The 27,008-nt window shown below is 62.2% G+C and overlaps 1 protein-coding gene across 5 annotated transcripts in view; it reads left to right on the top strand.

Annotated features, from left to right (window-relative positions):
- Positions 1-27,008, top strand: part of ADAMTS10 (ADAM metallopeptidase with thrombospondin type 1 motif 10) — a 118,032-nt gene that overhangs the window by 50,048 nt on the left and 40,976 nt on the right. For 4 of the 5 annotated variants that reach the window (XR_012896730.1, XM_075903177.1, XM_075903175.1 and 1 more), the window contains exons 4-11: positions 2,250-2,409; positions 7,252-7,469; positions 10,278-10,361; positions 12,546-12,691; positions 18,421-18,464; positions 20,213-20,318; positions 22,011-22,157; positions 24,858-24,999. Coding sequence is in view for 4 of the 5 variants with exons in the window: in XM_075903177.1 (XP_075759292.1) it covers positions 2,250-2,409; positions 7,252-7,469; positions 10,278-10,361; positions 12,546-12,691; positions 18,421-18,464; positions 20,213-20,318; positions 22,011-22,157; positions 24,858-24,999 (1,047 nt within the window). In the remaining variant the exon portion in view is untranslated. The remainder of the gene's footprint in view (positions 1-2,249; positions 2,410-7,251; positions 7,470-10,277; positions 10,362-12,545; positions 12,692-18,420; positions 18,465-20,212; positions 20,319-22,010; positions 22,158-24,857; positions 25,000-27,008) is intronic. The other variant, XM_075903178.1, reaches the window with a different exon arrangement.

The following is a 27,008-nucleotide window of genomic DNA, read 5'->3' as shown; positions in this document are numbered from 1 at the left end:
CCTGCGTGACTCCGGACTAGTCACTTGGGGTTTCTCCCCACACACTCAGGCTGCGAATCTGCCCCCGGCTGCCTGGGCCCCTTGGCTCTCGCCTGTTTCAGAAAGGCTCCAAGTGCATGAATGAGCTGTTAACGCGCACCAGCAGGGGCTGCACAAGCCGGCTGGTGCTGGCTACTGCAGAGCAGTGGAAACAAGCACTTAGTCCAAGGGTGAGCGACCTGCGGCCTGCGGGGTCCTGGGTGTGGCCCGTGAGACAGTGTGCTACCGTTGCCCAGGTTGCCGGAGTCGGCTGGTTTCCGTCCACGTGGTGTTTTTCCCGACGGTGTTACTGAAGTGACCCGCACGTACAGGCAGGGAGGTGCCTGCTGGTCGCACCCAACACGGCCTGTGGGAGCCGGGCGCCCCCCCTGCAGCCAGTCCCAGCGCTGCTCCGGTTCGGCACAGCCCGCGCGTTCTAGTCACACAAGCGCCGGGAGCAAAACTGCCCTCGCCCGGGAGACCGTCGCTTACAACAAGCTTGCGGCCCCAGAGATTGCCCATCGCTGCCTTGGTCTCTTTCTGCCTCTGGTCTCCAGCTGGGACTGGGGCCGAGCAGGCCGCTGCGCTTCCGGGGCGGTGCCAGGGAGGGGAAATGCAGGGCCCAGCGGGAGGTGCTCGTGTACTAGCACAATGGGGCCTGTGTACACACCAGGCAGAGTTGGGCCAATCGCAGACATTTAGTCCAGCCAAAATCCTTGCTGGCCACCTAGACCATTTGTGAGCCTAAAGCTTCCTGCGGCCGGCTGTAGGGCTACGGATCCGCACGCAGCCTGCCGGTCCTGAATCGCATTTCGCTGGGGCCCGGGGCTCCGCCCTTGCCTGACTGCCGTTCCCCGGAGCCGCGTTAAGTCCCGGGCAATGCCGGGTAAATGGGCTGGGTTTTTCAAACACAGCAGGGCGCTTATGTGAACTGAGCACCCAATACCATCCACACCCAGCGAGTGCGGTCTGCTCGGCCCGGGGGTCCCACGGGGCACGTGTGGGGAGGCAGTTTCACGGGGCCGTCCCAGACGTGGGTTTCAAAGGTCAGCAGAAAAGATGATGCAGCTGAAATTGGTTGCGAGCGCTGGCTCCGTGCCACTCCCTCCTTTGCCACATTCCTCCTGGGAGCAAACCAAGCACCACGGGACGTGGGGGTCAGTCACCCAATTGGTCCGAGCCAATTTCTGAGCGCTAATGCCAGATTCACAGGGATCGGCTGGGAGACCAAGTTCAGAACAAATCCTATCGCACTGAGCAGTTCAACCAGTCCTCCTAGGCTGACATTTGCCCACACGCCGTTCCTCGGCCAGCGTGAATGGCTGATTCCTGCAGGGTTTGTTAAGGAGGCCGATTCGCCATGGCCCTGGCCCTACCGTCACACTTTACAGCAGCTCGGAGTGAAAATAAGATGCTGCCGGGCACTTTACAAAAAGCGGCCCTAGATCTCTGCACAGATGATTCACAACAGAGGAAGGGGGAGAGGGGCCATATTTGCCAGCTACATTTCCCTCCAGTGAGCTTAGCTCGCTAAGCGTGCGACAGGTGTGTAATGTCTCTGCCGTGGGGCTGGTTAGAACAGGGGTGGGCAAATACCGGCCTGCAGCCCAGATCCATCCCCCGAGCTAGCCCCTGGTGGGCCACCACTGCTATATTTACCTGCACCTCCGCGCGTAGGCGATTGCAGCTCCTATTGGCTGGGAACGGCGATCCGCGGCCAATAGGAGCTGCTATTTCCAGACTCTGCAGAGGCTCCGGGAGCCTGCTAGGAGCTGATTCTGGCGACCCGCTGCCGTTTTATTGCCCGCCCCGGGTTAGCAGCTTAGCAAGACAAGGCGGCGGAGGGCCTATCTTTTTGTGGTGAAAGCAGCACGCGTTCCAGCCACCCGGAGCTCTTCAGGTCAGAAGCGGGTGTTCAGACTCTGGCAGACGCTGTATTTCCAGGGCTCGACTCTCCTTCGCACCAGGGCCTCTGTAGTCGTGCAACAGGGTTCCAACGTGAGTGGATAGCTCAGTGCACGTAGGCTGGGAGGCCAGTTAGGTCGAACTGTGGAGCCCTGTGGGGCCGGCTCGTCGGGAGTTTGTGGGTTAAGTTTTGGGAAAGGCTCGTTTCTGTTCCTGTTTCATCTGTAGCCGCTGGTGCCTCTGGGTCCCGGGGGGCAGGGGGGAGTTTGCAGAAGGGAGACAGCACCCCCTCCCCTCTCACTGTCCCTGGCTCTCTCCTTTTCCAGCACGGGGTGATCGTGGCCGACGAGGAGGAGTATTTCATCGAGCCCCTCAGCCTGGGCGCCAACCTGAGTGCAGGGAGCGAGGGCGAGGGAAGCCCCCACGTGGTGTACAAGCGATCGTCCCTCCAGCACTCGCACATGGACGCGGCCTGCGGTGTCTTAGGTACCAACCCCCCCGCCACGGGGGGCTCCGCTGCGGCGTGCGCCGGAGAATCCCTCAGCTAGAGCCACCTTCCCCTCTGCGGCAAGCCGCGGGGCTCTGCAGCCTTAGAACCAGCGAGGGGCCCTGTGGCACCTTCGGGTGCGCCCAGACAGCGGGTGTTTTGGGAGACCGGAGGTGCCCTGAAATAGCTCCCCCGCGTCTTTCAAACGCGCCCGTTGTTTCGAAATAAGGGGAGCGCTATTCCGGCATCGCGAGGGTTAAGGGATGTGTCGAAATACGCTATTTCGAAATGCGCTCGAAAGAAGATGTGTAGCACAACTCACGTATCTTATTCTGAGCTCAGGTGTTGTGGAGACGCACCCTTCGAACCTGAGCGCAATGCGCAGACTCGTGCTTGGGAGGGCCCAGCCCGCTGCCTCGGCCCTGAGCCGGGGGGGGGGGGGGGGGAGAGGGCACAACAGGAAGCTCGTTCTGGATCACAAACGAGCAGAGAGGAACCCGCCACTTCTCTGCCGTGCGCGGGAGCCGGGCGGCGCCGGTTTGTTTCCGAGAGGCCAGGATGCCGCCTCTGGAAAGCCCAAAGGAAACCAGGCTAAGGTTGGGTCCCCGGGGAGTGGTTAGGCCACATAGACTGGATCATGGATCAGCTGTTGCCTGGGGGGGAGTGCTGGGGGGGCTTTGTGTACGGGGGGCTCTGTGTGCCAGATGGGAGCTCTGTGGGAGGGTCTCTGGAGGGGGGCTCTGTGGGGAGGGCTCTGTGGGGAGGGCTCTGGAGGGGGGGCTCTGTGGGGGGCCTGTGTGCTGGAGGGGGGCTCTGTGGGAGGGTCTCTGGAGAGAGCTCTGTGGGGGGCCTGTGTGCAGGATGGGAGCTCTGTGGGGAGGACTCTGGAGGGGGGTTCTGTGGGGGGTCAGTGTGCTGGAGAGGGGCTCTCTGGAGGGGTTCTTTGGAGGAGGGCTTGGGGGCTCCTGGAGGGGCCTCTGTGGGGGGGGCTCTGGAGGGGGGCTTTGAGGGGGGGTCTGTGTGCTGGAGGGGAGCTCTCTGGGGGGGTTCTTTGGAGGAGGGCTTGGGGGCTCCTGGAGGGGCCTCTGTGGGGGGGCTCTGGAGGGAGGCTCTGGGGGGGTCTGTGTTTAGGGACACACTAAGGAGAAGAATGGCGGATCATGATGGTGCCGCGCCACCCGCCTCTCTGGCCCCACTGTGGCGAGTGGCGCCGCCGCCTCTTTGCCACGTGGGATGAGCCCAAGGCCCGAGTCCTGCCGGGGCTGGAGCCTCACACGTTCCCGGGTCGGTCTGGCCACGCATGGGCTGCTCTGCTGTGGGGGGGCTGCAGGATGGGTGGGAACCAGTCCCAGGAGAGAGCTTGGGAGAGTCCCTGAGGACCCTGGGGAGTTGGGGGGAGAGTTCGGTCACATGTTACCTTCCTCTCTTACCTCTCCTGGGGGTGAGGAGCCCAGGGGTGCGGGTAGAGGCCTCCTTCCCCCTGTAGGAGCCTCCTGCCTTCTGCAGAGCGCAGCCGGACCCAGTGTCACCAGCGTCAGCCATTTCTGCAGGGCCGGGTCAGCCGCTGCGACCTGCTCCCTGCCACGCACAGCCTGGAAACTGGTGTGAATCATATGCTGTTGAATTGTGTGTGTGTTTGTGTGTGCGTCTGTGTGCGTCTGTGTGCATATTTAGAGATGAAAAACAGTGGTTAGGATGCTCGCCTAGAGCCCGGTTCTGTGCTCTGCCACAGACTGCCTGTGTAACCTTGTGCATGCCACTTAGTCTCTGTGACTCAATTTCCTTTTGTGAATGGGGAAAACAGCATGACCTTGCCTCCCTTGGGCAGGGGAAGGCAGGTCCCTGGGCAGGAGGAGGTGTGTCCCTGGGTGGGGTTAAGTGAATCCCTGGGCAGGGGGAGGCGGGGCCTGAGGCCCAGGGCCCGGGGAGGCGAATACATTCAAGATGGGGAGATGCTTGGCTCCCCTCTCTGTGCACCCGAATCGCATTGCACACGCTCCATTGCTCCCACGGAAAGGAATTTGCACCCGGCTGCGTGAGAAACGTGCAGGGAGTCTCCCTCGGGGCCAGCGCCCGTGCTCCAGGGGCAGGGGTCTGACCGCCGTGCGCGTTGTCTGCCGTGTGCGGAAAGGTGCCGCTCCCAAGCCCCAGGCCTCTCGTTTGCCTGCAGGACCCCGGGATAGTTTTTGCAGGTATCAAATCTCCCCACCCAGACACAGAACCTCGTCCCACTGGGCTGCAGGAAGATGAGAAAAGCCCGGCCCTCCGCCCCTGCCCACGGATTCTGTTGGCCGGAGAACGCAGAGGCCGCGGCTCCCGGCTGCCACGGGCCTTTGGCACGTGAAAGTCGTTCCCTGCAGGATGCCGTTGGCCCAGAGGAGGTAACCCCGGCGTCCTGCGGAGGAAGCGCAGCTGGAAGGGCTGGCACCTCCTGGACGGCGCCAGCAGAGGCTGAGAGCTGCCTCCCATCCCTGCCCACTGGAACACGGGGAGACGACGGGACTTTCCTGGCCCCGCTGCCCCACCGCTGCTCCCAAAGTCACGTTCCGCCCGGCAGCCTGCAGAGTCCCTGCCACGTTCCCCAGCTTCCAGACGGACGCGAGTCTGTTCCCAGTTGTTTCTTGGAAAGCAAAGACCACAGAGCGGGAGCCGCAGGCCAAACCCAGCTCAGAACAACCACAGAGCAACTGGCGGCAGCAGCGACACCCCCTCCCGTCCCCTGCACCCCTGAGCCGCCCAGTCTGGCCTGTGCACCGAAGAGCTCTCCCGCCGGGGCCCTGGGCAGCTCACCCGAGCCCCGCAAGCCGCCGACCCAGACTCCCGGCTCCCGGGTGGCCCGAGCTGGCCTCATGCCTCCGGAGGCTGATTTGGGTGGAATCCCACGTCAGGACAGAGGTGACCAATTCTCCCTGCCTCTGGCTTCCTGGTTGGTGGGAGCCATCCGGCTCCCTGCAGCCCCCGCAAGATGCTTCTCCCTAGGGGAGGCACCATGGGTGGTTGGCGGGGGGCAGGGACTGAGCCCCCTTGGCAGGCTGCCAGATTGGGGCAGAGGCTCCGTGCGCCAGCTGGCGGCACCAGCGGCTTTCGAAGGCAGCGGCACAAGGGCACGTCCGCGCCGCCGAACGACACCCCAGCCGCGAGTCTCAGGGCCCTGGACACGGACGCGTGCTCGGAGGCTCAAAACGGCCCCGTGGACGTTCCTGGAGCCCACGCCGTGACAGCCCCCTCGCTGGGCCGGACCTGGGCTGTCCACGCTGCTGGACTCCCCCAAGGACTCCAGCCCGTGGAGCCGGGCTCTGGGTTTCGCTGCGGGGGGTCTGTGCTGCTGTGTCCTTGGAGGCAGCAGATGCTGCGGGTGGGGAATTCTCACGCTCGGGTCCTGGCAGGAGACACAACGCTTCGCCCTCCGGTTCCTGGGCTGCCCCAGGGCGAGGTCTGTCTGCGCCAGAGCCGAGCAGGGGGAGCCACACAGCTCAGCGGAGGGGGGCCAGGGCAGATGCAGGGGCAGGGACCAGGGCTGGGGGGGAGGGCGCCTGGCAGGGCAGGGTCCGAGGGACCGACAGCGCTGGGGGACAGCCCTGGGACGGGCTGAGGGGCTTTGGAAGAGCAGGGCAGCCAAGCCTGGCATAGCTGAGGATGCTGCCAGTAGCAGTCCTGGGGGGGGGGGGTTCGACTGTGGCCCCAAACGCAGCAATTGCCGCGTTCCCCCAGCACGAGACGAGGATGTGAGATCGGGCAGTGGGCGTGGGGAGCCGAGCGATGGCACCTGTGTGTGACTGGGCGGGGGCAGAGCTTGTGGGAGCCTTTCCTCCGCGCCATCCACCCCTCCCGTTCCCAGACCCCCAGACCACCCCAAGCTCTGCACTGTCCGCCCCCCATTCCCAGGCCCCAGACCACCCCCAAGCTCCGCGCCCTCTGCCCCTCCCATTCCCGGGCCCCAGACCACCCCCAAGCTCCGCACCCTCCGCCCCTCCCATTCCCGGGCCCCCAGACCACCCCCAAGCTCCGCCCCATCCACCCCCCCCCCATTTCCGGGCCCCCAGACCACCCCCAAGCTCCGCCCCATCCACCCCCCCCATTTCCGGGCCCCCAGACCACCCCCAAGCTCTGCACCCTCTGCCCCTCCCATTCCCGGGCCCCAGACCACCCCCAAGCTCCGCACCCTCTGCCCCTCCCATTCCCGGGCCCCAGACCACCCCCAAGCTCCGCGCCCTCTGCCCCTCCCATTCCCGGGCCCCAGACCACCCCCAAGCTCCGCGCCCTCTGCCCCTCCCATTCCCGGGCCCCAGACCACCCCCAAGCTCCGCACCCTCTGCCCCTCCCATTCCCGGGCCCCAGACCACCCCCAAGCTCCGCGCCCTCTGCCCCTCCCATTCCCGGGCCCCCAAACCACCCCCAAGCTCCGCACCCTCTGCTCCTTCCATTCCCGGGCCCCCAGATTACCCCCAAGCTCCGCCCCATCCGCCCCCCCCATTTCCGGGCCCCCAGACCACCCCCAAGCTCCGCGCCATCCGCCCCCCCCATTTCCGGGCCCCCAGACCACCCCCAAGCTCCGCACCCTCTGCCCCTCCCATTCCCGGGCCCCCAGACCACCCCCAAGCTCCGCACCCTCTGCCCCTCCCATTTCCGGGCCCCCAGACCACCCCCAAGCTCCGCACCCTCTGCCCCTCCCATTCCCGGGCCCCCAGACCACCCCCAAGCTCCGCACCCTCTGCCCCTCCCATTTCCGGGCCCCCAGACCACCCCCAAGCTCCGCACCCTCTGCCCCTCTCATTCCCGGGCCCCAGACCACCCCCAAGCTCCGTGCTAGTTGAAGGCGACAAAAACCTTCCGCCCGCCAGATGAGAAGCCCTGGAAGGGGAGACCTTGGTGGCTGCGGACGCTGAAGCCCTCCCCTCTGAAACCCTCCGGCAACAGCAGCCAGCGCGGCCAGCTGCCCCTGAAGAGATCCGTCAGCACCGAGCGCTACGTGGAGACCCTGGTGGTGGCCGACAAGATGATGGTGGGGTACCACGGGCGGCGGGACATAGAGCAGTACATCCTGGCCATCATGAATATTGTAAGTGTTATAACCACCTCGCCCCCTGGGCTCCTCAGGGTCGGGGGGGGCTGTGGGGCAGCCGGGCCCCCTGCTCTGCTGCTGACGCGGGACCGGCTGCCAGGGAGCAGGTGGGAGGAGGCGGCAGAGGCCTGCACCCAGAGAGCGCCCCCTGCAGGCCATCTCCTGGAGGATCACTGGGCAGCCGTGGGGCAGGTCCCGGCCCGAGTCTAGACATGGCCCAGCTGGCCGGAACCACGGGACCCCAAACCCCGTTCCTGCATTGGCCAGGTGGGCCAGAGGGTGCCCGTTCGAGCAGGCCTTTCTCGGGCACCTGCCCGCCAGTGTGGGGCAGAGCCAGCCCTCCCCCTTGCCAGCACTAGAGAGGGGTGGGGAATGGGAGGACACGGTGGAGGCCTGCGGTGACTTCCTGCCCCCCAGGGAGGGGTGTCTGGAGCAGAAAGCCCCCACAAACACTGCGGGGGTGGAGCGAGTCCACGGCGCCCGGTTCGCAGAGCCAGCGATCGGCGAGTCACTCCTGGGGGAGGCGCCGTGGGCTCCGCGTCTCCCTTCCAAACTGCTGAGAGCTCGGCAAGTAACAGCACGGAACGGCGGAACCCCCTGCTGAAAGAGATCTCACATGGGGACCACGAGCCCAGCGGTGGGCACCTGCGGTCCACGGGCCGCTTGCGCCCCCTGGGGCTCGGGATGTGGCCCGGCCGGGAGACGTTTCGGTGCCCGCTGCCCGCACGGGGTTGCCAGGTTCCGCTGCTTTCTGTCCACGTGGACTTTTCCCTCGCGGCGTTACCAGCTGACCCGCACGCACAGCCAGGCCACGGGCAGCGAGGTGCCTGCAGAAGCCGTGCACACCTCGGCGTCCCAGCGCTGCGACGGCCCGTCCGCACCCCTGAGCTCTGGGTGCAAGGCTGCCCCGGCCCGAGGGAGCGCCGTGGGTCCCACACAGATGGGGGAGGCTGCTCCTGTGGCCCATCACTAGCCTTGGCTGCCCCTCGCTGCTCCAAACCGCACCCCCCTTACGGTCAGCATTGCACAGGGGCAGGAGAAGGCGCAGACGGGTGGGAGAAGCGGGACGGGGAGGGGGAGGAGGGGGAGACGGTTGCCGCGGCAGAAGGGGATTGCCAAGAGGGCTAGGAAGGAATTGCCCCCTCCCCGCAGTGCTGCCCGGCTCTCCGGGACGCTCTGGAGAGGGCGGGACTTCCTTGCCGATTGGCAGGGGGCAGGCAGCGGGAGGCTGAGTGTATTGACCCCCGGGAAGGTGGCCACAGCCGGTGGGAGAAGGGAGCCTCCACTAGCGTTTTCTCCTGTCCCCGGCCGGGCACGAGGCCGGACTTGGGGCTTGCTCTGTGCGTGGCTCCAGGCAGGTGCTAGATTTTGAAATCAGCCCGTTTCAATTGTTTCACAGGGTGCAAACACTCTCTAGAGGGCCCTAGAATGGGAAGGGGCCTCGAGGCAACAAGTCCCGTCCCCTGCCCTCCCGGCAGGGCCCAGCACCGTCTAGCCCATCCCTGGCAGGCGTCTGTCCAGCCTGCTCTTCAGTATCTCCAGGGGTGGAGATTCCACAGCCCCCAGACAATTTATTCCAGAGTTTAACCCCCCTGATGGGAAGTTTTTCCTCGTGTCCAACCTAACGCTCCCTTGCTGCGGTTTAAGCCCCTTGCTGCTTGTCCTGTCCTCAGAGGCCAAGGGGAACAATTTATCTCCCTTCTTCCCGTAACACATAGAATCATGGAACCCCCGGGCGGGCAGAGACCTCAGGAGCCACCGAGTCCAGCCCCCTGCCCAAAGCTGGACCAGCCTCAACTCCATCAGCCCGGCCAGGGCTGGGTCAAGCTGGGACTTAAACACCCCTAGGGACGGAGATCCCCCCCGCTCCCCTCCCTAGGGAACCCCGCCCAGTGCTTCCCCACCCGCCTAGGGAAAGAGTTTTTCTAATATCCAGCCTAGACTTCTCCTCCTCCCCCACTGTAACTTGAGCCCATCGCTCCCTGTTCTGCCATCTGCCCCCACTGAGACCAGCCTCTCTCCAGCCTCTTTGGAACCTCCCTCAGGGAGCTGCAGGCTGCTCTCAACCCCCCCTCCCTCTTCTCTTCTGCAGACTGAACAAACCCAAATCCCTCAGCCTCTCCTCACAGGTCATGTGTCCCAGCCCCCTCAGCATTTTGGTGCCCTCCACTGGCCCCTCTCCAATGCGTCCACGTCCTTTCTGTAGTGGGGGGCCCAGAACTGGACACGACACTCCAGCTGTGGCCTCATGCAGAATCAAACATCCCTTTAGCTATTTGAAAGTTATCGCGTCCCCTCTCGCTTTTCCCTTTTCCAAACTAAACAAGCCCAGTTCTTTCGCCTTCCCTCCGAGCTCACGTCCTCTGGACCTTTCATCACCCTCGTTGCTCTTCTCCGGACTTTCTCCAGTCTCTCCTCATCTTTCCTGAAATGCGTTGCCCAGAACCGAACGCGGGGTTCCAGCTGAGGACCAATCAGCACAGAGTAGAGGGGAAGAATGACTCGGCCACACCCAGACCTAAGGCCGGTGCCGTTCCAAGGCCTGAGACCTTCATGCTTGGTGGCACTTTCTGTTCGATTCAGGGCAGAACCAGCAGCCTGATCTGAACCCTCAGCCTCTGCTAGGTTCCGACGCCCGGATCCCAGGGTGGTGGCTGAGGCCCGTCACCGGTTCCCATGTCGCTTGCGTTTCCACCTCCCCACGGCAGAGGGTGAGACCGTTACCCACCAGGCAGCGCCCGGTTCCATCTCCCCAATGGCGAGCTCATTTTTAAGACTTGTCTTTTCTTGTTTCTTGGAGGTCAGGTTGCCAAACTTTTCCAGGACTCAAGTCTGGGCAATATTGTCAATATCCTTGTGACCCGTCTGATTCTTCTCACCGAGGACCAGGTAAGGAGCCAGCATGGCCCCATGCCTAGTGGAAAGGGCCCCCCCGGGGGTACAGCTGGGAGCTGCTGCTGAAGGGCCCAGGTGCCTGCCGGGCGTGTGCAGGGACCCTGCTGGGCTAGAGACCAGACCACGTCCGTTCAACCAGAACTCCCCCTCCGTGCCCTGGATGTTTACTGCAGTGGGGAGGAGGCCAACGGAGGTTCTGCCCCCTCTAAATGGGGCCCCCACTCTGTCTGCTGGCCGGTCCTTCCTCCCTACCCCACTGGGGGTATGTCTACACTACAAAGTTAGTTCGAACTAACTTTCATAGGCGCTACACTAGCGCTCCGCTAGTTCGAATTTAATTTGAATTAACGGAGCGCTTAGTTCGAACTAGGAAAACCTCATTCCACAAGGATTAAGCCTAGTTCGAACTAGCTAGTTTGAATTAAGGGCTGTGTAGCCCCTTAATTCGAACTAGTGGGATGCTAAAGCTTCCCAGGTTTCCCTGGTGGCCACTCTGGCCAACACCAGGGAAACTCGTCTGCCCCCCTCCCGGCCCCGGACCCCTTAAAGGGGCACGGGCTGGCTATGGTGCCCGTGCCAGGTGCAAGCCTGCCAGCACCCAGCCAGCAGACCCTGTACCTAGCACGGATCGAGCCACCCACCCGATGCCCTCCCCCTCTTCCCGGGACCAGGCTGGCGGCTCCCGGGAGCTTGCCCGGGACCGCAAGAGGCGGGCACCTGCCTGGGCTAGTGCGGACATCGTGGACCTCGTCCATGACCTCCGCACTAGGCACAGGAATGTGGCCGGCTAGGGCAGGAGGGCTGCCAGCCTGGCCACCCAGGAGCAGGTGTGCATGAAAATCAAGGGGGTCCACTGAGACCCCCGACCCTGAGCCCTGAGCTTACAATGGCCGTACTGGGTCAGACCAAAGGTCCATCTAGCCCAGTAGTCTGTCTGCCGACAGCGGCCAACCCTAGGAATCCTGGAGGGGATGGACCGAAGACAGTGACCAAGCCATTTGTCTCGGGCCATCCCTCTCCAGCCTTCCACAAACCTTGGGCAGGGACACCACTCCTACCCCCTGGCTAATACCACTCCATGGACCCAACCTCCATGACTTGATCTCACTTCCCTTTAAACTCTGTTCCAGTTCTAGCCTTCACAGCCTCCTGCAGCAAAGAGTTCCACAGGTTGACTCTTTGCTTTGTGAAGAACAACTTTCTGTTACTAGTTTGAAGCCTGCTACCCATTCCTTTCCTTTGGTGTCCTCTAGTCCTTCTAGTGAAGGACTAATGAAGAACTTTTCTGTATGCACCCTCTCCACCCAACTCCTGCTTTTAGAGACCTCTATCCTGTCCCCCCTCCGTCTCCTCTTTTCTAAGCTGAAAAGTCCCAGTCTCTTTAGCCTCTCTTCATATGGGACCTGTTCCCAACCCCTGATCATTGTAGTTGCCCTCCCCTCTCCCACCCTCTCTCTTCCCCTCTCCCACCTCCTTTTCCCAGTCTCCCCCAGTTTTGTTCAATAAAGACAGATTCCATTTTTGAACACATGTTTTCTTTATTTTGTACATCAAGAAGAGGGGCTAGGGAAGGGTAAGTGGAAGGAGGTGAGGGAGGAATGGGGCACGAGCCCCCGATGGGGAGGACTGGGCTGGCTCTGCGGGCTTCTGGGGGTGGAAGCTCTCCTGCAGTCCCCCAATTGCCCCCTCTCCCCAGATGGCAGCCTGCGGCAAGTGCAGCCGGGCTGATGGCCGAGTGCTGTGATGTGCCCAGTGTGGGCACTCTGGGCACTCCAAGCCAGGACTGGTTTGCAAGTGGGGCACCCCTGAGAACTGTCTGTCCGGGGTGGGGGCCGGGTCCCTTTAAGCACAGCCCTCGGCTAGCCTGAGACAGCAGCTCCACGCTCTAAGTCCTCATCTGATGCCCTGCCGGCACTGCTTCCGGCCATCCTTAAGCCCAGTTCAGGGTCCACTCAATGTGGACATGCTAGTTCGAATTAGCAAAACGCTAATTCGAACTAGTTTTTAGTTCTAGACGCGTTAGTTCGAATTAGCTTAGTTCGAATTAACTAATTCGAACTAAGTTAGTTCGAATTAGCGCTGTAGTGTAGACGTACCCTGGGAGAGGGCAGCAGAGCTGGACTTGACCCCCTTCGCCTTCCGCGGCCCTCCCACGCCCTCCTGTGGCTTCTCTTCCAGCCCACCCTGGAGATTAACCACCATGCCGGGAAGTCGCTGGACAGCTTCTGCAAGTGGCAAAAATCCATCGTGAACCGGAACGGCAATGGGAACGCCATCCCCGAGAACGGCATCGCCAACCACGACACCGCGGTGCTCATCACCCGGTGAGGCCTGCGGGGCTGGGCGGGGCCGGGCTGGGCTGGGCGGGGCTCTGGGGGCCCATCTGGGCTGTCCCCAAAGCTCTTCCATCCAAACACAGACACCACCGCCTCCCCTCCCAAGGCCCCTTGAGGGGCTGAACTCCAAAGGAGGCTTCTCCCAGGCTGGTGCCCTTTGCACCGAGGACACGGCCAAGTCTCCGAGTGCTGACTGCCCTCCGCTGCCTTCCCAGAACTCCCTGGCCTGGCCGTGCTGCTCTGCCTGCGGACACGTGACCCCAGTGCAGCTGTGGGAACTGAGCAGGGTTTAGCTGGCCTGGGGTGTTGTCACAAGCGAGAGCGCTCTCTGGGGGCACAACGGGCCCGCCTGCCTCAGTTTCCCTCCTTCCGACACCCAGGAACTCTCCTCCAGATCCTGTTGCCTCAGTAATACCCCTGCCAGGCTGGTTTATTCCACAACCATTGCACAAGTAGCCCCGAGCCACAGTGCCAATCCACCGTCCATTGGTCACCTCCGGTGCACGGAGTCCTCCAAATCCCCGGGTCTCCCTACTGTGCCGTCTGCCGCACCTGGCTTGGTCCTCTCCTGTCCTGCCGGGCAGCCACCCCAGCCCTTCCAGCGGGAGCACAACCTGGGACCCCCAGCCTCTCTTCTGGGGAGCATCCCTTGCTCCTCCGGCCCTCTCCCTCTTCCCCTAGGCCCAGCTCCGCAGCGGGGAGACGTCAACAGGTAAGTTCCTCCACTCACTGCCCCCTGCCTTCAGCCTTCTCCGGCCCTAGGCTTCAGCCCCCTGTCCCAGCTTAGACACCGGCCAGCTCACCCCTCTTGCTGCCCCCCCCCCCCCTTCAGCCTCCCAGAAACCAACCGCAGCCCCTGCTGGAACCGTCCGGAGCTCCCAGGTCTGCTCAGTCCAGCTCCTCGGTGCTGCTGCTCCGTGGGCTCCATCCTTGGGCTCTCCCCCACCGCCTCTCCCAGGTCACCCGTCCTGCCAGGCCTGGGCTCTCGGGACTCTGCCCTGGAATCCCCTCCCAAGTCCCACACTAACGGTACAACCCGAAACCCAACGGCTGCTCTCCTCGGGCTGGGATTTCCAGCCCCCCCTTTCCTGGCTCCAGTCCCCGTTTACAGGCCTCCTTGCGCCTGCCCCCGGAGGTCCAGTTCTGGCGCCGCGCCCGGCACCTGCCTTCGCCCTCTGCTCCCTCAGCTTTGCCCGGCTCCTTTCTACCAGTCCGGCCCCGAGTGGCGCACACCTGTTCCTGGCCCGGGGCGCTGGACCGGCTTCATTCGCTGGATCCAGCCACCCTGCGGGACGAGCGTCGGGGGCCTCTGAGCCCGAGCGGGCGGGCGCTGGCTGGGCTGTTCACGGCGCACGAGGCTGCCGGACACTCAGTGTTAACGCGGGGGCCTGAGGGGAGACGGGTCGGAGGCCCCCCGCCCAGGGCGGGTTCCCTCGGGGGGGGTCGCGCCTGCCCCTTGCCTCACGGAAGCGGGGGGGGAGGGGGCGGTTGTGAAAGGGAAGCGGCAGCGCAGGGAGCCTCCAGCTGGGAGCGGATTCGGCTGCAGGAGCTGCACGGAGCCTGGCTCCCGTCAGAGGAGCTTGTGAAATTGGGGGGAGGGGCAAGCCCAAACCCCGTCGGCCCCCGCTTCACCTTCCCTGGCTCGCGGCGGCTGCTTCCCCTTCCCTCGCCCCACGCGTGTGGGACATGGAGGCCGACTCCAAATTCCCCGGCCTCCGGCCAGATGTTTGAACTAACCCAGAGAGACTCTCCGGCCCGCGAGCTCCGGGCCAGCTCCCGCGCCAGGCCTTGGAAGGGCCGCCCGCATCTGGAGCCGTCTCAGAAATGCTCCGTCTCCCGATAACATCTCGCTGAGCTGCAGGCGTTTTCCTCCGGCGGAGACGTGTCAAGTCCGACCCGCCGAGGCTTTGCAAATGGCGTCCCCGCGCGCCGTGTCCTGTCAGGGACCAGGCGGCTGGGCACTCGGGAGGCCGAAGGGCCCGGAGCCTCTACCAGGCCGGTCGCTCGTAGCTGGTTCCCCCACCGGGGTGGCAGTGCTGACTGGCATGGGCACGTCCCCCAGACTCGGCCTCCTCCATGCTCCTGGGCCCACGCGCAGCCCTGCCAATGCGCCTCAGGCCCAAGCGGCAGAGCCCTGCCCGGCACCTCCCTCCTGAGCAGCGACGCCCCTGCCAGCCCAGCCCCCCTCCTCCCAAATCCAAGGCCTGGTGCTCCTGGGGGTGTCTAGTCAGAGATGTTTGGCAGCAGTGCCCTCTGGCGGGCTGCGCACACGGGCCGACGGCGCGCACGGCGCCGCCATTCCGCCTGCGCGACCACTGGCCCCTCCGCTCCTTCTCTGCCCCCGCCGGCATCGGTCGGAACCGCAGTTGCTCTCCGGCTTTTACTTCCAAATATTCCTAGCTGTTCTCTGCCGGAGCCGGTTTTCCTGTCGTTAGCACCGCGCTTGGGTTTTCCCTAGTTAATAGTTAAAGCAGATAGGCTACGTCTACACTGGCATGATTTCCGGAAATGCTTTTAACGGAAAAGTGTTCCGTTAAAAGCATTTTCGGAAAAGCACGTCTAGATTGGCAGGACGCTTTTCCGCAAAAGCATTTTTTCCGGAAAAGCGTCCGTGGCCAATCTAGACGCGCTTTTCCGCAAAAGAGCCCCAATCGTCATTTTCGCGATCGGGGCTTTTTTGCGGAAAACACGACTGTGCTGTCTACACTGGCTCTTTTCCGGAACAGTTTTCCAGAAAAAGACTTTTGCCCGAATGGGAGCAGCATAGTTTTTCCGGAAAAGCACTGATGATTTGACATTAGATCGTCAGGGCTTTTGCGGAAATTCAAGCGGCCAGTGTAGACAGCTGGCGAGTTTTTCCGGAAAAGCGGCTGATTTTCCGGAATAACTTGCCAGTCTAGACACAGCCTTAGTGTTTACAGAAAATGATCATCCTCATCTTTGCTGCCAAGGCCACTGTCCCCTTGGCAGTCTTGTTTCCTCCCTGGGATGCCAGGTTCCCCAGGTTTGAGACGCTGCCTGTCTTGCCGGCTCTCAGCCCCGGTCTCTGATGGGCACTTGCAGTGTGTCCAGTGCGTAGGGCAGGCCCGGCGTCAGCACTGCCGGCAGCTAACGGCCTGGACGCGGAAAGCCGGGAAGCTACAACTGAAGCTCATCGCCCTGGAGAACACCGTGAGGCCGGCCTCGGACGCGGAGCACTCCGCCCCACCTGACAGGTCCCCCAGTGGCTGTGTCTGAGAAGGCGGCTCCCTCAGGCTCCGGCATCAGGGATGCTTCCTCCCATTCCATCCCATCCCATGCGCAGCCACCGGCCCCTCCGCTCCCTCTCTGCCCCCGCCGGCATCGGTCGGAACTGCAGTTGCTCTCCAAAACGGGCAAACCCCCCAAATACCCCTGCACTGACCTCGTCTAGGGCACTGGACAGGGGATACCGGGACTGTCTGGCACCAGTGGCTCCCGCGGGTCCAAGGACCCCACAAAGGCGGCTGCTAAGGCACCAGAGAAGCCAGAGGCAAAGTCGGCACCGTCTGACTCCGCCTCGGTACCGACGAAGGCAAAGACAGAGTCGGCTTCTTCAGCTGCGCCGTCGGTGCCAAAGAAACCTCGGCCCCTCGGCGCCTGTGCCACCCCGGTACCGAGGACACAAGCGCAAGTGGTTGAGCATTGCTATGGACAGGCTGAGTAGTGAAGCCCTGTGGAACAATGGCACTTGATGGGCCAAAGACACACCTAAAACAGGAGGGTGGAGACCTAAGAGCTGCCAGCAGAGAGGCTGAGGACCAGGTGACCGGCTGAGACCAGAAGAGGCCAGGAAGGAGTATAAAGAGTCCATGTGGTCGATGCCATTTTGTTCTCAGCTCAGCACTTCATCCCAGAGGCAGCACTGCAGGGATTGAAGAGCCCGGAAGACCTGTGAACCCATCCTGATCGTAGGATGTGCAATAAGGACTTTTAAATCAGCAGCTGTAACATCTCTGCTAGAGCCTGCATCGAGAACTGGGAGATTCGGTGCATGTAACGTACTGTACTTTAATAACCTTACTCTCAGGCTTTTCTTTCTTGTAATAATAAACCTTTAGATATAGATTCTAAAGGATTGGCCCAGCGTGATTTGTGGGTAAGGTCCAGAGGGTAAATTGACCAGGGATCTGTGGCTGGTTTCTTGGAACCGGACAGAACTTGTTCGGGGTAGGTGGGATTGGGTGCTAGGACCCCCCACCTGTGTATAGGCCCGGGGCCATCTGGGGCACGGATATTGCTGGGGTGTCGGAGGGGTTTTGCTCGGGAGGCTTCAGGCAGGTTGTTGAAGCGCTCTGTGGGACTGGTTTGTGGCCTGTTTGGAGAGGTCACCAGTCGGGGGCTGTAAGGAGCCCCGGATTCGAGCAATTCGCCCTGAGCGGACGCCCTCAGCTGTGCCCAGAAACGGCCCGGTCCGTCACACAGGGGTGACGGAAAAGGCCACTGGGAGCAATAGGGCTTAATTTGCAATGGAGGGGACGGGGACCCAGCAATTTTTTTCACATTCATGGCTGATGTGGCAATCCCAGAGGGACCGGGGCTCCGAGCTGCCAGGGGGCTGGGTCTCCGAGCTGCCGGGGGGCCAGGGTTCTGAGCTGCCAGGGGGCCGGGGTTCCGAGCTGCCAGGGCTGGGGGGCTGGGGCCCAGTCTTGGCAAGCCCTGCTCCAATGAAGCTCTTGGAGCAGAGCCCCATGGGTAACGGGTGATCCTGCCGAAGCGAGGTCCGTGGCACAGGTGCTGTGACTGGCCGTCTGTGGTGGCATCAGGTGCCCCCCGATCCTGCACCCCCATCCGCAGCGAGATGAGACTTCTCCAGGGTACAGCCCAGCACAGATGTGAGGTGGCTACAGGAGTCAGGGCCAGGCAGCCTCAGACCCCTTGGGGAGGGTCCACAGGCCCCTGACCCCTCAGCACTCGGCTTAGTCTCCTCTCTTCATATCATCCCAGCCAAAAACTGCCAGCTCCCAGCCCTGCCCCCAGCCCGGTGTCCGTCTCCCCCTCCCTCCTTTGTCTCCCCCCGGGAAGAGCCTTGTTCTGTGCTCAGACTGGGCCGGGGTGTCTGGGCCGATGCACGTGTGGGGGAGTCTGTGGGGATCTCCCAGCGCAGCGCAGGGGGGCCCCAGGTCACAGAGCAGACCCCCCCCCCCCCACGTCACACCGTCCAAACGCTGCTCACGTCCTTCTCTCCATCTCGGCCCCATTGTCTTCTTGGCCAAATGAACTAAGCCGGGTCCCTCCCGGCCGGAAGGGCACTGCCCTTGCTCCTGGCATCGCCAGACGCCCGCACGCCCGCAGGGCCGTGTCCCAGGGGCTGGGTCCGTTGACTGGGATTACACAGAGCGGGGCGGCCCGTCAGGCCGGGGCGGGGCCGGGCTCTGGGGGTGGCTCTCAGAGCTGACGCCGGCCCGAGCCTGAGCATCTACACTCCAGCTCTGCGCCGCGTGGCCTGGGCCAGCCTGCAGGGCTCGTAGGGCTGGGTCCACGTCCCTTCAGAGCCCCAGGCTGCAGCGATGGAGGGTGCTGAGAGCGGCCTGCTGACGGCTGTCAAGGCTCTTTGCACGCCCGTCCCGAGGAGAATCCTGGGGGTTACGGTGCTTTGTAAACTTGCCCGAAAGCCGGGACTTATTTTCCATTGGGGGAAACGGGCGACCTATCGAATGCTGCCGGCTTCAGGCTGAATTTCCTCTCTTTCCCCTCAGGTACGATATCTGCATCTACAAGAACAAGCCCTGTGGCACCTTAGGTAGGTACGAGCCCAGCGAGCGGCCGTCGTAACAGAGTCCTCGCTCTCTCCGGTGCTGTGCTCAGCTGGTCGCAGCGTGGTTGGCAAAGGAGACCAGCCGCATTATGCCCAATGGATAGGGAAACCGAGGCAAAGGGTGGCACAGTGATGTGCCCCCAGGCAAGAGCATGAGGTAGAGGCTCATGGCAATAGACCCAGAGGTCCCAGGGTCAATCCCACCTGCCAACAACCCGGGTCCTTCGGCTTTACACATACTTCAGGTCGAGACGGAGCCATCGTGGCAGCTTGTGAGAAGCTTCGTGGTCCAGCCCGGAGGCCGAGAGCTGACCGGGCCGTGGAGAACGACCCCCTCACTCCTCTGGGAACTGGGCCCTATGTGGGACGCTTGTACCTGCTCTGGAGGGTTACCTGGCCTCAATATGGCCCCCTCCCCTGCCCCTCCCCTCCCAGTGAATGTGGGACACAGCTCCCTACATGTGGAGGAGCATCGCCAGCAGATCTAGAGACGTGATCGTCCCCCTTTACTCAGCAATGCCGAGGCCACATCTGGTGTCTTGCATCCAATTCAGGGGCCCCACTACAGAAAGGACGTGGACGCACTGGAGAGGGTCTAGCAGAGGGCGCCAAAATGCTGAGGGGGCTGGAGCACATGGCCTACGAGGAGAGGCGGGGGGATTTGGGGGGATTTGGGCTTCTTTAGTCTGCAGAAGAGCAGAGGGAGGGGGGATTTGAGAGCAGCCTGCAACTCCCTGAAGGGGGTTCCAAAGAGGCTGTTCTCAGTGGGGGCAGAACAAGGAGCAACGGTCTCAAGTTGCAGTGGGGGGGGCTAGGTTGGAGATTAGGAAAAGCTATTTCTCTAGGAGGGGGGGAAGCGCTGGGCTGGGTTCCCTAGGGAGGGGGTGGAATCTCCATCCCTAGAGGTGTTTAAGTCCCAGTTTGACCCAGCCCTGGCTGGGCTGATGGAGTTGAGGTTTGGAGGTTGCCTGTCTCCCAGAACTGGAAGGGACCTTGAAGGTCATCGAGTCCAGTCCCTGCCTTCACAGCAGGACCAAGTACCATCCCTGACAAATGTTTGCCCCAAATCCCTAAATGGCCTCCACAAGGATTGAACTCACAACCCTGGGTTTAGCAGGCCAAGGCTCAAACCACTTGGTCCTGCCTGGGGGCAGGGGGCTGGACTTGGTGCCTCCTGAGGTCTCTGCCGTCCTGGGGTTCTATGATTCTGTCCCCCGCTCACATCTTCTCTGCCACCAGTCCCACCCCTGCCGTGCGGTCGGGCCCTGCTGTCTGTGGAACCCACGCACTGAACGAGGTGCTAACCCTCCCCCACCCGCCCTGCCTTGCTCCTGACGTCGCGGGGTGGAGGGGGCCCGGCATTGAGGCCAGAGCCAGACATGTGCTGGGGGCAGAGGGGCAGTGGAGCCCCGAGAGAGGCCCAGGGCGCGGAGCAGCACAGATGGGCCCGGGTTTGGGCTAGTGGTGAGGGATGCCAGTCAAACCCCTCGGTAGCCCCGGGCTCTCTGTGTCTCTGGTGGCCTCGGCCCTTTGACTTTCTGGACGGAGACATTCTGCTGAAACCCGGCTTCGGAAGGGCCTCTCTGCCTGCCTGGGCACATGCGGTGGGATGCGCACCACTTCCTCCTGCACAGACAAGCTGGGGGTGGGGCGGTCCCGGGGGTGCTTGGCCCTGGGAGCAGCTGGAGAGCGCTCCTCGCTGGCCCCGCACGAACTCCAGCTGCCTTTCCTAGGGCTGGCCCCGGTGGGGGGAATGTGCGAGCGAGAGAGAAGCTGCAGCATCAACGAGGACATCGGGCTGGCCACGGCCTTCACCATCGCCCATGAGATCGGCCACACGTGAGTGTCACGCCCACAGGTGCCACTTACCGCGACAGTCCTCCCCTCTGGCTGCTCTCCCCCGGAGCCCGCCGGGAACAGCCGTGTGAGGTGGGACCCAGGGCCCGCCCCACCTGAGAGCCTAAGTGCAGCCCAGAGCAGATCGGCCCACGTGCCCACTCCGTGCCAAAGCCGATCACGCCCGGAGTGCCCGAGACTCCAGTGCTCGGCACGCTGAAGAAAGCCACGCGGGGCCTAATGCACCTGGGCCAACGTACAGCACTGCCCGGTGGGGACGGGACATGTCTTCCTGCCCTGAGTGACACGCCAGTGTCCTAACGTCTGAGCCTGGGCGGCCCCTTGGCGCCTTCTTTTCTCCGGTGCGAACTCCCTGGGGACAGGGACTGTTGGTTATTCTGTCTGCACCGCACCTGGCGTGGTGGGACCCAGTTACCGCCGGCGCCCGTGCTCCTCATGGAAATGATTAATAATCCTTGAGACCTGTGTGCAGACAAAGCCTCCTTGCTCTTAGTCTGGCGTGGCCAGGGGCACGGCCAGGACAGATGCCAGGAATGGCCACATGCAGGCTGAGCTAAGAGCAGTCGACTCTCATGCTCCATGTCCTCAGCCGCCACCCCTGTGGGTCAGGAAGGAATTTCTATCCCACGTGGTCTCTTGCACAGCTGGGAGAGGCCAGGGTCATTGCACCGTGCTCCAGAGCCCCGCGCCGGAGACTGGACTAGGCAGCCCAATGGTCTGGTCAAACAGAGGGGATCCCATGCTCCCAGAATGCTGTGTTACCAGTGCAGGGGGAGTGTCGTTCATCGGGGGAGGGAGGTATTAGTCCTGAAGGGCCCAATCCTGTGAAGAGTTTGTAGGCACTGCTCCCTGGCACTCATTACTCATAGACGAGAGCTGAGTGAACTCCTCCCTAGTCCATCTCCCTCCTCCCCGGTGCAGTCCCGCCTCTATCCCACCCCCTCCTACTCTTGGACCAAATGAGGCTCCTCTCGCCTCCCGGGGAATGCTCCCTACAGCCCCCAACCTGCCCCAGCCCCCTGCGCAGATCCTCACTGCCCTTCCCCTCCCGTTCTCCTCCCTGCTTGAGGGCGGGGGCAGGAACTGGGAGGGGTGGGAGGCTGGGGGAAGAGGGCCGTCCCAGGAGGGGCAGGCAAAGCTGCCAGGTTCAGATCATAAGAATGGCCGGGTTGGGTCAGACCAAAGGTCCCTCCAGCCCGGTGTCCTGTCGGCCGACAGTGGCCAGTGCCAGGTGCCCCAGAGGAGTGAACAGAGCAGGGAATCATCAAGTGATCCCTCCCCTGTTGCCCATTCCCAGCCTCTGGCAAACAGAGGCCAGGGACACCATCTCTGCCCAGCCTGGCTAGTAGCCATTGATGGACCTAACCTCCAGGAATGTATCTTGCTCTTTTTTGAACCCTGTTAAAGTTCTGGCCTTCACAACATCCTCTGGCAAGGAGTTCCACAGGTTGACTGTGCATTGGGTCAAGTCCCAGTTGCAACCTAAATTCCCCACCTCCCAGGGCTAGAACCCTTCCCTCAGCAAAGCCTCCCCGCGGCCGAGGAGCCTGGCCAGCAGCCGCCATCTCGGCATTGCTCAGCCTCTCGTGGCTGTGGGCACAGCCACGCTGGAGAGACGTCCACTGCTTGGAACTGCAGCTCACGTCTTTGTTCTCATCGTTGTGACTTTTGCAGGTTCGGCATGAACCACGATGGAGTTGGCAACAGCTGCGGCTCCCGCGGGCAAGAAACGGCCAAGCTCATGGCGGCTCACATCACCATGAAAACCAACCCTTTCGTGTGGTCGACCTGCAGCCGGGATTATATCACCAGCTTCCTGGAGTAAGAGACCTGGCCGGCCACACCCACCCTTCCCCCAGGAGCAAAGACTTCTCCAGCCCCCGACAGTGATTTCCTCGGCACCCCTGCCCGTCCTCGTAAATTACCCCACCTCACATGCCCAGGAGACGTTGGAGAGGGTCCAGAGTAGAGCTACAAACATGATTGCGGGCTAGCAAACGAGCTAGGAGGGAAGACTGAAGGAATTGGGCTGGTCTAGTTTAGCAAAGAGAAGCCTGAGAGGGGACATGAGAGCAGTTTTCAAGTATCTAAAAGGGTGTCACAGGGAGGAGGGAGAAAACTTGTTCCCCTTGCGTGACGGCGCGTTGCGGTTTCCCATCTCCTGCACCCCCGGAGTGACCCGAACAGACTCCGCCAGCCAGTAGAACAGAGGGAGTTTATCGCTTCTCCAGGATACAGCACAGATGTCATCTGGTTCCAGGAACTGGGGCTAGGAGGCCTCAGTGTCCCCCCTTGAGATGGGGGTGGCTGGGCCCTACAATCCCAGCCCCCTCTCTAGCCCCTTCTCCCCTGCTTCCCAGACAGAAACTGCAACTCTCTTCCAGCCCTGCCCCCCAGCCAGGTGCTGGTCTCCGTCCTCCTCCCTTTGTCTCTCCCTGGGTGTCTGGGTTAATCCACATTTGGGAGAGTCAGTGAGAATCTCCCATCCCAGTGCGGGGGACCCTGGTCACAGAGCAGACAGCCCCTCACTCTGCCACACCTTGGCCCTGAGGACAGAACCAGAAGCAAGGGGCTTACAGTGCAGCAAGGGAGGGTTAGGTTGGATATTAGGAAAACTTCCCGCCTGGCAGGGTGATTAAACTCTGGAATAAATTGCCCAGGGAGGTTGTGGAATCCCCATCCTGGAGATACTGAAGAGCAGGTTGGACAGCCTGTGACGTAGTGGGGGGTATCTTGCTGGTTGCTATGCTGGGCAGTGGGTTGTGAGTGACCCCCACTGGCTGCTGGCTGCAGCACGGCCCAGCAGGACAGGGGGAGTCATTATGCAAAGAGGGTCTCTCAACCTGTCTGACCAGCTACCCCCCAGAGAGAGAAACAAAGGAAGGTGGAATGCTGCCCCTGGCTGGGGGCAGGGCTGGAAGTGAGGGAGTTAGTTTCTGTCTGGGAGCATGGAGGAGACAGCCTAGGGAAAGGGACTGGAATTTAGGGGCCCAGTCTCCCCCATCTCAAGGGGGGCTGAGGCATCCTAGGCCTGCCCTGGAACCAGATGACATCTGTGCTGTGCTGTATCCTGGAGAAGCAATAAACTCCCCCTATTCTACTGGTTGGTGGAGTCTGTCCGTGCCATTTCGGGAGTGCAGGAGACGGGGAAACCCCAACGCGCCGTCACACAGACACCTGGCAGGGATGAGCTAGATGGTGCTTGGTCCTGCCATGGGGCAGGGGACTGGACTCGATGCCTCTCGAGGTCCCTTCCAGTGCTCGGGTTCTAGTCTATGATTTTTCCCGGCTGCCTGGCATGCGGCCCCTTCCCAGACACGAATGCATCCCCCTCTCTGTGCATCTGTCTGAGGTTTGCACTAATCTGCTAATGTCATTAACCTGCCCCCCAGCATCCAGACCTTTCTGTAGATTTCTCCCTTGTGGGAACTTCTCCGATAAAGGTCTCAAAAAGCCGGCTGCGTTCAGCATCTGCAAACGCTCCGGGCCCGAGCACGGGTCAGCTGCCGTTGCGTATGAAAATGTTGCAGACCCGCCCAAATCGCTGCGGGCAGAGCCCAGTTCCCCTGAGCCCCGGCCTCGTGGTTTGGTCACAGGACTAACCTTCCCACCCCCTCTGCCTCTCTGAGCCTCTTCCTGCTGCCTGGGAGTCCCTGGGCAGCCAGGTTGTTGGTCCGCGGGTCGACCTGAAAGGCCAAGCCAGACTCTGCAGGCTGAGCCCAACCCCCGTGTGAGCAGCCAGCGTGAAGCTCTAGGTCCGAGTCTCTGGCGTCTCCATCGCTGTGGTATTTGGGTCCTTGCTGAAAGCGGAGACAGAGCCTTTTGTGAGGTTCGGAAGAGTTTAGTTTATTTGTCCTCCCGCTTCACGTCATTTTCCCAGCAGCCTTTGCACTCCCTGGTGCTCCCTAGAAGGGGAGGTGCTGAAAGACCTCCAAAGGCCGGTCCCACCAAGGTTTCCCGCCCAGTTTTGCAGACTCCAGGGCTGTGTCTACACTGGCATGAATTTCCGGAACTGCTTAAAAGGGAATACTATTCCGTTTTCAGTTTTTCCGGAAAAGGAGCGTCTACATTGGCAGGCTGCTTTTCCGGAAAAGCCCTTTTTCTGGAAAAGCGTCTGTGGCCAATGTAGACGCGCTTTTCCGGAAAAGACTGCTGGGCTGTCTACACTGGCCCCTTTCCGGAACAGTGTTCTGGAATAAGGACTTATGCCCGAGCGGGAGCAGAATAGTTTTTCCAGAATAGTGGCTGATTTTGTACAATAGAGCATCGTTGCTTTTCCGGAAATTCAAGGGCCAGTGTAGACAGCTCGCAGCTTATTCCGGAAAAGCGGCTGATTTTCCGGAATAAGTGGCCCAGTGTAGACACAGCCCAGGTGTTTGGAGCGGTCACTTGGGCTCAGCTGAGCCACACCGCCAAGCCAACAGCCGTTTGCCATCGCTCACCCTCAGCTGGCTGGTTATAGCCCCTGTTTCTCTGCAAGGGTTTCCCACGTGTGAGTCCCTGTTTCCTCTCCCCCTCCAGCTCAGGCCTGGGACTGTGCTTGAACAACGCTCCTCCCAAGCAAGATTTCGTCTACCCGACGGTGGCGCCCGGACAGGCCTACGACGCGGACGAGCAGTGCCGCTTCCAGTACGGAGTTAAATCTCGCCAGTGTAAATACGGGGTAGAGAGCCTTCCTGCTTTACTATCGGTTCCGAGGGGCGGAGGGCTGGGCTACGCAGGGGAGGTTCGGGCCCCCGGAGCCGTTCTGCCGCCCCCATGACGCTTCGCCGGCTCACGGGAGACCAAAGCGCTTTCCCCGTTAGCGTTGCCTCACGTCGCTGGGGGAGGGCAGACGGGCCGGGGGGGCCTGCCGAGGGGTGAGTTCAGCTCAGCTCGGTTCCAGCCGCTCAGATTGCTCCCCGACTCGTCAGCTGCCTGTGGAGCCCAGAGTCCTTGCTGGCGGGGACGTGGTCAGCCACCCATTGATCTACTCCCCGGTGGCGGGAGGGGAGGGCGTTGTTGGCACTGGACACTTTGGGTATGTCTACATTAGCTTGTTAATCCGAGCTAGGTAGGCAAAGCAAGCAGCCGGAGTTGCACTTGAAGCCCGAGATGTAAATATCCCGGGCTTTATTTCCCTGTTCCCGTCCGGCCGCCATTTTTAAATCCCCCTTAGTCCGAACTAGCTGCCCGCGGCTACACGCAGCAGTTTAAAGTTAATCCGAACGAAGTCCTTAGGTCGGATTCACTGTTACTCCTCGTGGAGTGAATCCCAGAGGGGGCCACAGAAGCCGGTAGAGTGGCTCTGGATTTACACTTGTGCAACTGGGATCGGAGTCTGGCCCGGCACCTGCTCCAGAGAGGCCCAAAGAGCCCCTTGGACACATTCCACCGACTGCAGGTGCGACCCACAGAACGCTCCTCTGCTGGTGGCATCTCTGCGAGCAGCTTCGGCCCTCGCCCTGCGTGTGAGGCAAAGGGGCTTTTCCCCATCGGCTGCCTCGCCGGCTCCTCTCCGCGTCCGGCAGCATCAGCAGGCGAAACGACTCTCCCATCGGACTTACCTGGTCGTTTTGCCTGATGCCTGAGATGGAGGCTGAGCCGGCTCCATGGGAGGGAGATGGCTATCCCTTGGCTCCAACCTCTGCCGAGAGCCTCCTGGGCTGGAATCCAGCAGAGCAAAGACCTGGCGGCTGGGAGTTCTCGCCAGACTCGCACTAGAAATAAGGCCTGGTCAGGATTACCCCCGGCACAAAGCCCCGAGGGAAGCGGTCCATTCTCCATGTCCCGAGACAGGAGGCTTCTCGGGAGACTGCTGTCGCCAAAGCCAAGTGAGGGGGTTGGACGCGGGAGCGACTGGTCCACGCGCTGTGGCCTGTGCGACGCAGGCGGGCAGAACAGATCGAACAGGCCCTTCTAGCAGGGAAGCTGTGCTGCCCGTTACCTGGCCACGTTCTGCGGGGGTCCTTTTTCCACACCTGCTCATTTTCAACTCGCACGGAGCTTCCTCTCAGCCCCATGTTTCTTATCTCTCAGGGAGTCCAGCTCCAAGGTGCCTCGTTCACGTGTGAAAAGATTTCTGTTCCCCTGGCCAGCCCTGCAGCCTGGGGTCCGAGGGCAGCTGGGTTCTGTCCTGCCCAGGCCAGTGCACTTCCTCGGGTGCGTGGCGGGGGCCAGGAGGAACGTGGCATGACGCTATCTCTCCTGGGGGACCCTGTTGTCCTGTAAACACAGATCTCCCTCCGCATGGCACCAAGCAGCTGACGGCCAGGGCCAGGACCTCTCCTCGTGTGTCTGGCACGCGTAACTGAGACCCAGAGAAGGAGACATTGCGGCGAGTGAACCCCAGAAGGGAAGGACTGGGAGAAGGGGAGGCGCTAAACACACCAGGTTACACTTGGACAGACTTCTTCTGTGAGGCGTCCTCGGTTAGAAATCAGGGCCACGTGTGCTGGGGACAGAGTTTGTTGCCTTAGTGCCACTTTGCTGCTGCCAGCACAGGTGCAAATCCTTGAAACTTCAGCTCGGCACGTGCAAGGAGCGGTGTCCAAAAGCCCGGCCGTGCCCTCGGGCCAGATCCCCAGCGGCGCTGAGCGCTGGCGGACGTCGGTGCGCAGCGCGAGGGCTCAGCGCCTCTGCAGATGTGACCCCCGCTGGCAACGTTTCCATTGCTAGGACGTCTCATTCACG

Source organism: Pelodiscus sinensis, chromosome 19, assembly GCF_049634645.1.
Source record: "Pelodiscus sinensis isolate JC-2024 chromosome 19, ASM4963464v1, whole genome shotgun sequence".
Taxonomy (NCBI): Eukaryota; Metazoa; Chordata; order Testudines; family Trionychidae; genus Pelodiscus; species Pelodiscus sinensis.
The sequence above is the reverse complement of the archived record's forward strand: the minus strand, read 5'-3'. Positions and strand labels throughout refer to the sequence as shown.